Source organism: Anser brachyrhynchus, assembly GCF_964034855.1.
Source record: "Anser brachyrhynchus genome assembly, chromosome: 1".
Taxonomy (NCBI): domain Eukaryota; kingdom Metazoa; phylum Chordata; class Aves; order Anseriformes; family Anatidae; genus Anser; species Anser brachyrhynchus.
Window position 1 is genome coordinate 211,948,976 of NC_137694.1, and position 9,303 is coordinate 211,958,278.

At 63.3% G+C, this 9,303-nt stretch overlaps 1 protein-coding gene across 1 annotated transcript; it reads left to right on the forward strand.

Annotated features, from left to right (window-relative positions):
- Positions 1–123: 123 nt before the first annotated feature.
- Positions 124–5,016, forward strand: WDR73 (WD repeat domain 73). Its single transcript, XM_080607207.1, has 8 exons — positions 124–276; positions 468–535; positions 857–945; positions 1,556–1,644; positions 2,332–2,399; positions 3,125–3,289; positions 3,774–4,148; positions 4,611–5,016. Exons 1-8 carry the CDS (start codon positions 188–190, stop codon positions 4,847–4,849), a joined length of 1,182 nt encoding a protein of 393 aa, XP_080463333.1. The 5' UTR covers positions 124–187; the 3' UTR covers positions 4,850–5,016.
- The last annotated feature ends 4,287 nt before the right edge of the window (positions 5,017–9,303 follow it).

The following is a 9,303-nucleotide window of genomic DNA, read 5'->3' on the forward strand; positions in this document are numbered from 1 at the left end:
GCGGCCATGCCCCCGTCGGCCGCCGCCCCTCCCACCCCCGGCCGGCGCCAACCGCCCGCGACCGGTCCCGGGGGAGGGAGGGGGGAACCGCGCCCCCCTCCCACCCCCGCCCCGCCTCCCGGGGCGGTGACGTCACCACCGCGCGCCGCGGCGTGACGTCACACGGGCGCGACGGGCGGGCGTTGCCATGGAGGCGGCGGGGCCTGTGGGCGAGGAGGAGGAGGAGGAGGAGGAGGAGTGGGAGGAAGACGAATGGCTGCTGAGCTCCTTGCGCCTGTGAGACGGGCCCTGGGCCCTCGGCCTCCCCTCCCCAGCCTCCCCGTTCCCCCCAGCCTTCCCCTGCCCCCTCAGCCTCCTCCCCCGCAAGCCTCTTCCCCCCCCAGGCCTACCCCCACCGCCCCCCCGCCTCAGCCTCCCCTCTCTGCCTCAGCCTCCCCCCCCTCTCAGCCTCCCCCCTGTCCCCGCAGGTACGAGGCTCTCCACACCTTCGAGCTCCAGGCTCCCACCCGCGTCATCGAATGGGCCCTGGAGAACCGTGAGTGGGGGGGAGGGATAGGGGAGGCTGGGGGGGGCCGGGCCGGGGTCGTGAGGGGCCGGGCAGGGGGGCTGGGGGTTGAGGGAGGCCTGGCCGGGCTGTGCTGGGGTCCTGAGGGGAGAATGGGGACTGTATCACCAGGCTGGGAGGCTGGGGAAGTGGGAGAGGGGCTGCACTGGGGTCCTGGGGGGAAGGAGGGGGAGCCAAGGGGCTGGGGGCATGCTGGGGTTCAGCCTGGGGCCATGCTGCAGTGCGGGGGTTTGGCCCAAGGTGAGCGGGGTGGGGGATCGCTCACTGTGTCCCCGGTTCTTCACCCCACAGGTGTCTGTGTGGCCGGGTACGGGTGCTCCGACAGGAACGAGATCCTGCAGCTGCTCCCCCCGCCGACGCTGCAGGCGAAGGAGACCCAGGTGGGTGCTGCGGCTGGGGTGATGCCGGAGCCGGCGTGTTCTGACAGCAGCCTGGCCAGCTTCAGAGCGGTTTCTGACCAGAAGCTGAAGCACGTAGGCCACCCGGCTGCTGTCCTGCTGAGGTGGTGCAGGTTGGCAGTCCGGTCGTGTAATCCTGCCGCCCTGCAGACAGCGTGTGCCGTGGAAGCTCTGTCTCCAGACGCGTGAATGAAAGCGTTTCCCGGGGAAATAGGAGAGGTGAAGAGAGCCAGGCAAATGAAGAAGGGACTGGCTGAGATGCCTGAGCCTGGGGAACCGTGCTGCTGAACAGTGATATTGGCTCTTGAGTAGGTGGTGTCCGAGCTAAAGTAAGAGGTGGTGTTTGGCCAGGCACGCACAGCCAGCAGCAAACCCAGGCAGAGTGCTTGGCACAAGCTTTATCTGTATTTTTTCCCCTATCATCAAAGGTCCTTCAACCTCATAGCTCCTGTCGAGAGAAGCATTTAGTGGACAGGCAAGAGCTCTGCCGTGCCAGAATGTCCCTCATGCCTCTGTCTCTTTGGGTGTTAACTGGCCGTACCACTTTATGCAGCACTAAATGTGAAGAAATGGCTTTTCCTTTGATTTCCAGGGCCTGTGTCCAGAGAGAGACTTCAAGGTGGAATGTGGCGGGTTTTCAAACCGCCCGGTGTACGGCCTGAAGCACGTGCCGGACACCAGGTACGGCCACGGGGTCGTAGCAGGGGGAAGCAGGAGGACTAGCAGAGAAAAAACAGTGATGGAGAGGAGCCTGGTGACTTCTGCCAGAAGGAATATTGGGGGAATATTTGCACCTCCTCATTCCTGGGTGCTTTTAGAGCGCTCCCTGTAGCAGGGAAGCCGAAGCCGTTGGCACAGGCTGCTGGAATATTTGAGCTGGGTTACGAGAAGCGGGCAGCGGGGGCTGCTGGCATCGTGGCGGTTCACCGGGAATCCCTCCCGACCTCAATTCTGAGCAGGGGAGGGCTGTGTGGCTCCCCTGCACCGCCTTTTCCCATCCTTCCCTTCCGCATCTGGCGCTGCGTGGAGGTGCCCAGCACCTGCAGACGCGGGTTCGGAAGGCTTTAACCGGCGTCGGTTGTAGCAAACGCACTTCCCTCTGGCTGATTCCTTTCCGTTGCTCAGCTCTCGCCTCCCACACCAGCCCCCGGCGCTGCCCTGGGGCTCTCTGCGCCATTCCTAGTCTGGCGCTTTTGTAAAACGTGCTAATGAAATGCAGAGCACCCTGGCGTGAGGAGTTCTGGGCCTGCAGCCCTGGCGGCTCCTGCGCAGCCACGCTCGTCCTCACCAGTGTGTTCGGGGCAGGGGGGGAAGGCTGTTCTCTGCTCCCGACGAGCTGTGTGGGGTTTTTTTTTTGTGTTTCCTTAGCTTGCTGGTGACGAGCGGCCCACCCGACGCCTCCCTCCACGTCTGGCAGGTGTCAGGAGAGGACTCGGGTAAGGGAACGCGCTTCTGACCGTGAGTAGTTTCTCAGCGTGGACCGTGCGTCAGGCACCTCCAGCTTCCCCTGCTTCTGGGGTGTGAAATGGGGAGAAAAATCCCAGTCCCACCCGCTGAGCGAGCGTCCTTGCGTGGCAGGGGCCGGGCATGGTGGCTCGGAAAGGCGTTCGCCCCGCAGCCCAAACCTCGTAAGGGAGTTAGGAGGTTTCGGCCCGTCGCTGCGGCTTTCCACCTTCTCTTATCTGTGAGCTCTTACGTGAACAAAAATCCTACTCGTGTGGTTAGCACGAGGTTCCCTTAATAACTCAGGGGGGTAAGAAACAAATTGCTCCACACCTCACCTTTTGGGAGGTACCGTGAGCCGCCTCGGTTCTGCAAGCCCGCGTCTGCCTGCTTCTAGAAGAGGGCTGACGTCGCTTTGTCTCTTGTGAAACACCCCCGGAAAGGAAGTACAGAGTGCTACTGGAGTTTTCTTATCCTTTTCTACTGAAAATAAACGCCTCGATTCACAACCTTACGTGGGTTTTCCCAGATTTTCAAGGGTTTGATGTCGGTCCTTGCTGGACGGGTCGGAAAAAGCGGTTTTATTCTGGAGGCAAAGCTGTAATTCGATTTCTCGTTGGTGTAGTGGGTTGCAAGGTGTCTCTGTGAAGCAACTCAGTCTTGCGGATTACTCTGCTTCCTGATGTGTTTCACAGCTGCTTATCTCTCTTTGAAACAGATGTTATCAAACCTGTAAGTGCCATACCTGCAGAAAATAGCACTGGGCAGGCTTGGGCTAAAATGGCAACGATTTCGACGAAAGCCCCGTGGGTCCTTCACGGCTCAAGAGTCGACAGCGTCCAGATCACGGAGGTCGAATCCCAGAAAAACGTCTACGTGGCAGGTACCCAAACGAAGCCTGAGCGTGCCTGGCTTTGGGGAGCTGGGCTTTGGGTGAGGCGAGGCTAACTGCTCGAGCGGCGAACGTTTCGTTAGGTGGGGTGCTTTCAGACATGCGCCAAAGGGCGCAAAGATACTCGCGTAAATATTGAGGGCAGGTTGAAATGCTCTGTCCGTCTCCAGCGTCTCACTGCTGCCCTCGGCAGCGAGTTCTCAGGCTTCTGCCTCAGATCCGTGTCCCGAGAGCTCTGTAGGTGGTTTCAGTGCGAAGAATCGCGTTAGCAGCGGGCCACAGTGTATCCTGTCCCAGGTGAGGGAGGTTGATGGCCGCAGCAGTTTGGCTCCGAGCTAGCTCCGTGTCCCAGCTGCGTGATCCGCTCACAAGGCGGGAGGACAAGGCTAGAAACCCCCTTTCTCAGGCAAATCGGCAGCAGAGCCCCATCGTGCAAACGCTCTCGCGACGTCCGGAATCTTCTCGTCTTTTCCAGCTTCCAGAAGCAGCGAGGAGCTCAGCGGTGTGGCGTTCCTGGACTGCAACACCTTCCTCCTGTGCTGCGCCAAGGGGCGCCTGGGGCTGGCCGACGTCCGGCAGCCCCAGAGCCCCGTGGAGGCTGCGGCCGTCCCCTTGGCGCCGCGCGGCGAGCGGTGGTGCATGGGAGTCGGGCCCGCACCTCCGGGCTCCAATTTAAGCTCCCGGCCCGTAGCTTGCCTCTCGAGCGGAGGGCGCCTCGTCCTCGCAGACGTGAGGAAAACCTCTGAGCCCTTGGCCTCGGCCAAGTGCAGAGTTCCCTCTCCCGGCTCAGGGGCGGAGTTCCTGTGCGTCTCCTGGGCTCCCGCCCTGGAAGGCTGCCTTGCTGTTTCAGGTAGGTGCTCTGGGACGAGACATCCTTTTCTGGAAGCTGTTTTGGTCTTTGCATCAAGACCAGCTTTATTTTAACACCCCAGTTAGGGAGCGGTTGTTCAGAGACGTCGGAGAGGCGAGCTGGTCATCCCCCGCAGCTCACCTTTAGCTCCTGCAGGAGCCTGAAGCCTAGAGCAGGTCTGGGGGGGGCTCGCAGCTTCCCTTCTCTAAACAAAGCCACGGGGGTGCGCGTCCGTCAGGCCGCTTGGGCAGCAAGGCTGCCTCCCGGCCAAATCCGGGCTCGGGAATGTGGTGCAGGCTTCGTGGATCTAGCTCGTGTTTTCCCTGGCAGCTCCTAGCTTCGGGCAAACTCCTGGGCTCTTGGGTGCTCTGCCGTCGCTCTGGGCTCTCGCAGCCCTGCAGGGAGGCAGCCGTGAGCCCAGGGGGAACCGGCGACTCCCTCAGTCTCTCCTTTTTATTCCAGGCTTTGACGGGACCGTGCAGGTGTACGACACGCAGGGCTGGGACCGCTCCGGCAGGGAAGCGGAGCCGCTCTTCGTCCACAAAGGCCACGCGTTCGGCGGGCCGGGCGGCAGCGCGGGCCCTCCCCTGGTCACGGCGCACACGTGGCACCCGCAGAAACCCCGAGCTTTGCTGTCAGCAGCCAGCGACGGCTCCCTGCACATTTGGGACTGGGTTCAGCCTTGTGGGAGCTGTGGGTAGGTCGTGCTTTCGGTGAGAGGTGCTGTTGCTTCCTGCCCGCGCCCTGGCTTGCGTGGGCCGTGAGGTTATCCGTTTGCTTGAAGTTACTGTTTTGAGACAGCTGTAGCTAACAGACGCGACTATAAAGAACTGTTTTTTTTTTTAATATAGCAAGAATTCTGCTTGTGTTACTTATTGTCATGTTTACCAGCCTCCAAATCCAGCAGCGACTGCGCGGTAGCCTTGCAGTTCTCACCGCGTCCGCTAGCAGAGAACATCCTGCTGTCGTTTGGTCACCCGCCCGTGTCGTGTTTGCGCCGTGCCCTTCAGACGAAAAAGACTTTTAAAAAAAAAAAAAAAAAGGCAGGAGTACAATCTGAGGAAATAGGCTGCTCTGTGGCACAGTTAACCTCCCGGTTTCCGTCCCCAGGCACCACTCGGATGGCTGCACACCCCGCGGGGTGTTGGCATTTCATCACGTGCGCCTGTCGGGAGCGGTGGCCTCTGCTACAGGAAGCCGCAGCGTGGAGGCAGCCCGCTGGTGACAGCGGCGCAGCCGGCGCAGGAACGGCCTTTCCGCCCCGTCCTGCTGCGAGCTCTGCCCTGCCCCTGTGTGACTGGAGAGCGCCCGGCCTAAGAAAAGGCCTTGGTATCTTGCGGGCCTTTTCCTTTCAACGAAAAGTTTAAATTTGGGTGAGCTCGTGTGGCTTTTCTGGGCCTGAGGAGGCTGGGCGGTGACTCCTAAGGGCCCCCCGTGTTACAAGGCGGCGCCGGGGGGCAGGTGGGAGCTGGCTGCCCCTTGTCCCCAACCCGAAGGGCAGGATGTCTTGCTGGGAGGGAGGCAGGCGCTGTGACACAGCCTGAGCGGGTGGGGGGTGCTCGCCTGGAAAACGGAGACCCCAGCGCTGTGGGATGCTCACGACGGAGCGGGCAGCGTGGATCTCGCAGCGCAAACGCACGCACCGGGTCTGCCTCTGCTCCTGCTGGCAGCATCCGGCGCTGGCCGTCCCCTCTTGCCCGTAAGCACCCCCACACGGTTACTTCTCCAGGAACTGCTGCTCCGCTTCCTGCTTCGCCGCGTTCACGCAGCGGCAAGAGGAGGGTTGAGGACAGGCGAGGCAGGTGGGGACAGCGGGGCGAGCTGGGGCCAAGGTTGCGCTCGGGCCGTGCGGCGCTTCGAGGGGCGTAGGAAGTGTCGGGAATGCGATGTTCCCTGACCTGTGCTGTGCCATGGCAACAGCTGTTTGCCTGCGGGTGCTAACGCTCGAAACCCGTTCCTGTGTTAACGTGATAAAACGGAGAGGCTCCAGGTCTTCTTCCCGGCAGGTGACACCCGAAATAGCCCCCGCTTACGTGGCAGCGCGTGGGAGAGGCAGCGCGCCCCGCCTGAGGCCGCGAGGGGTGGATGCCTTGTTATCTGCTCAAGCTCCAAGGCCGTGTCATCGCCAGCAGCAGGGCCCAGGTGGAGCTGAGCGCTCCTGCGGGAATTCCTGGTCCTCCTTTCCACCCCTGGAGGGTCCCGAAGGGAACCGGGCCAGCCACGCGGACATCAGAGCGGTGTGAGGAGGGTCCGGGCGGGTGCTCGGGCGGATTTCTGCCCCCGTGAGGGGCGGCTGGGAGAGGGCTCTTGGCTTTCCAGTCCCTCTCCATCCGCTCGTCCTTCCCGCTGTGGGGCAGCGCTCTGTGCCCTTCCCCTGCCCCGAGCCCCCGCAGGCTCACGTGCCCCGGCTGAGGGGCTTGGGGCGCGGAGCGGCGGCGGCATCCCGCGGCCCAGGGGATCTTTCTCAAGCACCCCTGGGAGCGGGAGGTTTGGCAACCCCGGGTTACGCAGCTCAGCCGCTGCGGTTCCCCCCAGCTCCCCTGCCGCAGGCAGCCGTCAGAGGGGGATCACCCCACGGGTGGGTGCTGAGCCCCAGGGGAGCACCGCCGTCCCCGGCCTCCTCTTCCTCCCCGGCTCCTCCGCAGGGACGTGGCGGAGGAGCCGGTGAGTGGCAGAGCCCAGCCTGCTTCGCGTCACGGTGCTGCTTGGTAGCGCGGAGAGAGGGAAGCAAATTTGCTTGGCTTTCTAGGGAAATGGTGCTTAAGCAAGAGCACGGTTTAGTCATCTAAACTTCCTCTCCTTTTTTTTTTATTTTTTTCACCCCAAAATAACTGAAGCCTTCATGTCCAGCTTGAACCAGATCTGACAGAGGCCTGGAGATGTCCAAAATGTTAAGTACTAACAGCTGGGGTTTGTGCAGGGGAGGGTTCTCCCCGTGGACACGGTGCTGGACAACTCACACGGGGCTGCTGAGGGCATTTCTCACGTAACCATGCCACGCAGCCCTTCCGGCAACGCCCGACGTCTGGGGTGCCTGCTGCAGAGCCCCCTGCGATGGCACAACTCGAGGGCCGTCCCCCCCCCCCCTCTTCCCCATGTCACCAACGTGGCAAAGGGCGGCTCACGTGCAACGTGTGGCCACGGGAAGGTCCTCCAGGACCCTCTGCACCTAACCCCAGGCGCGTTACTGCAGCTGGGGACGGTCAGCGGCTGGCATAGAATTAAATAATTAGGGTTGGAAAAAGCCTCTAGGATCAGCTGGTCCCACCACCACTGTCACCCACCAAACCCTGTCCCCAAGCACCACGTCCAACCTCGCCTTGAACACCCCTGGGGACGGGGACGCCACCACCTCCCTGGACAACCCGTCCCTGCACGCAGGGCTGGAGGTGGATCCGGAACGGTGCTGTGGGTGCTGACCGGAGCAAGTCGTGCTCGGGGTCCCTGCCCCTTCCTTTGGTGTCACCCTGGGGGAACAGATGTGAGTAGGGGACGACCCCCAGCCCTTCCCCTGGGGGCTGTCCCCCAGCTCAAGCCCAGAACCGGGGGGGTTACCGGGCTTCTCCCCCCGTCCTGGTTCCTCCTGCCCCCCATCAGGACGCCCGCCAAGCGCCACGCACGGGCTTGCCACGTGCCGGGACGTGCGGATGCGGTCTTGTGCAACGCTGGGGCTGTTCCCGCGGCTGAAACGCTGACGCTTGCAGCACTGCTGCTGGCGGTGCTTTCGGAGGGCGCCTGGGCGTTTTTAGGGAGCGCTTGCTCGGCGGTTTGAGGGTCTCTGCGCTGCTCCCTAACGCTGCCGGGCTGTGTTTGCGGGGAAAAGACGGGCAGGGGGCTGTCCTCGGCTGGGTTTGACAGCCGGGGCTTGGGTTTTCCTGCTCCCCCCAGCAGCTGGAGGTTGTGGCGTGGCTGGGAAACGTCCCCTGCTCCGGGAGATGCTGGGACAGCTCCTTCCTCACCTCCTGCTCCTGGAGATGCCGGGACAGCTCCTCCTGCGCCACAGGTGATCCAGATCCCTACTCCTAGCCCGCCGCCACACAGATCTGTGCCCAGCATCCCTGGGCGTTGCTCCTCACGTGTTACCCAGGGTACAAACGTGCAGCAGCAGCGGCTCTGGAGCAAGCCCACGGGCACCAGCTCCTTTTCCGAGCCCTGCGGCACCAGCTTTAGGATGCAGCCTCTTAAACCAGCAGCCCCGAGGAGCGTCAGCAGGGTGCAGGCCGGACACGGCTTGTTTAACCAGCAGCCCGTCAGCCCACCGCGCTCCAAAGGCACCACCTGGCCTCGCACTTCGCTTCCAAACCTCGTTCTGGTCCCTGCTGCTGGCTCCCAAACCTCCGGCCCTTTGGCGCAGGCCCTGCCCAAGCATCCCCGTGCTTGCACGCCTGTGGGAGTGTGAAGGCATCGAGGGGCTGGAGCAGCACCCACGGGGATGGCTGGGGGCCGTGTCCCTCCGTGCTGGTCATGTTGGACGTGTCCCAGCCGCTGGAGAGAGCCGCGAGCCTTCGTACAGTGGGGCGCAGCCCGCTGCTGGCGACGCACACGGGTTTGATGCCTCGTCTGCGCCGGCAGGGAGCCCGGGCAGGGCGAGCCGCCGTCCTTTTCAGCGTTTCTCACCCAAGCAACCGAAAATTCAGCGTTAGCCGAGAGCGGCGAGGCTGCTGGGGTGGGAGGGGGGGGCCGCCAGGAGCTGTGCCAGGGCTCCCCTGCATGAGCGGCGGCCGGGCGCGCGTCCTTGGGCGCGGTGGCATCGATCTGCGGCTCCTGCTGCAGCCCCAAGCGCTGCGCTGGGCGCACGCACGTGGACAGCTGGTGGAAGCCGAGGGCAGGCGCCAAGCCCGTATTTACCCGCGGCGTCTGCGCGGGCTTGGAAGCCAGGGCACGCTGGGGAGGTGATGGCCAACGTGCCCCACAGCCAAAAAATGAGGGGCTGGGGGGGGGGGTGCAGCCGAGGCAGACGCCGAGTGCTGGGGGCCAGGCAGCGCGTCGCAGCGCCGGCGTACAGGCAGGGAGCTGGAAACTCCAGGGCTGACCGTGGGAGGGTGGAGGTTTACGTCTGCGTTAATGCACGGAGAATCACTGCTGGGGTGGGACAGGGCAGGGCACACGCAGGGAGCCCCCCCCTATCCCACCCCCCCCAGCACCACCAGCGGGT

Bases quoted from the DNA above. Each gene is read 5' to 3' on its own strand.
- WDR73 (XM_080607207.1), top strand. From the start codon at position 188: ATGGAGGCGGCGGGGCCTGTGGGCGAGGAGGAGGAGGAGGAGGAGGAG. The intron at 277-467 runs GTGAGACGGGCC...CTGTCCCCGCAG, and splicing joins CTGCTGAGCTCCTTGCGCCT to GTACGAGGCTCTCCACACCT. The intron at 536-856 runs GTGAGTGGGGGG...TTCACCCCACAG, and splicing joins CGAATGGGCCCTGGAGAACC to GTGTCTGTGTGGCCGGGTAC.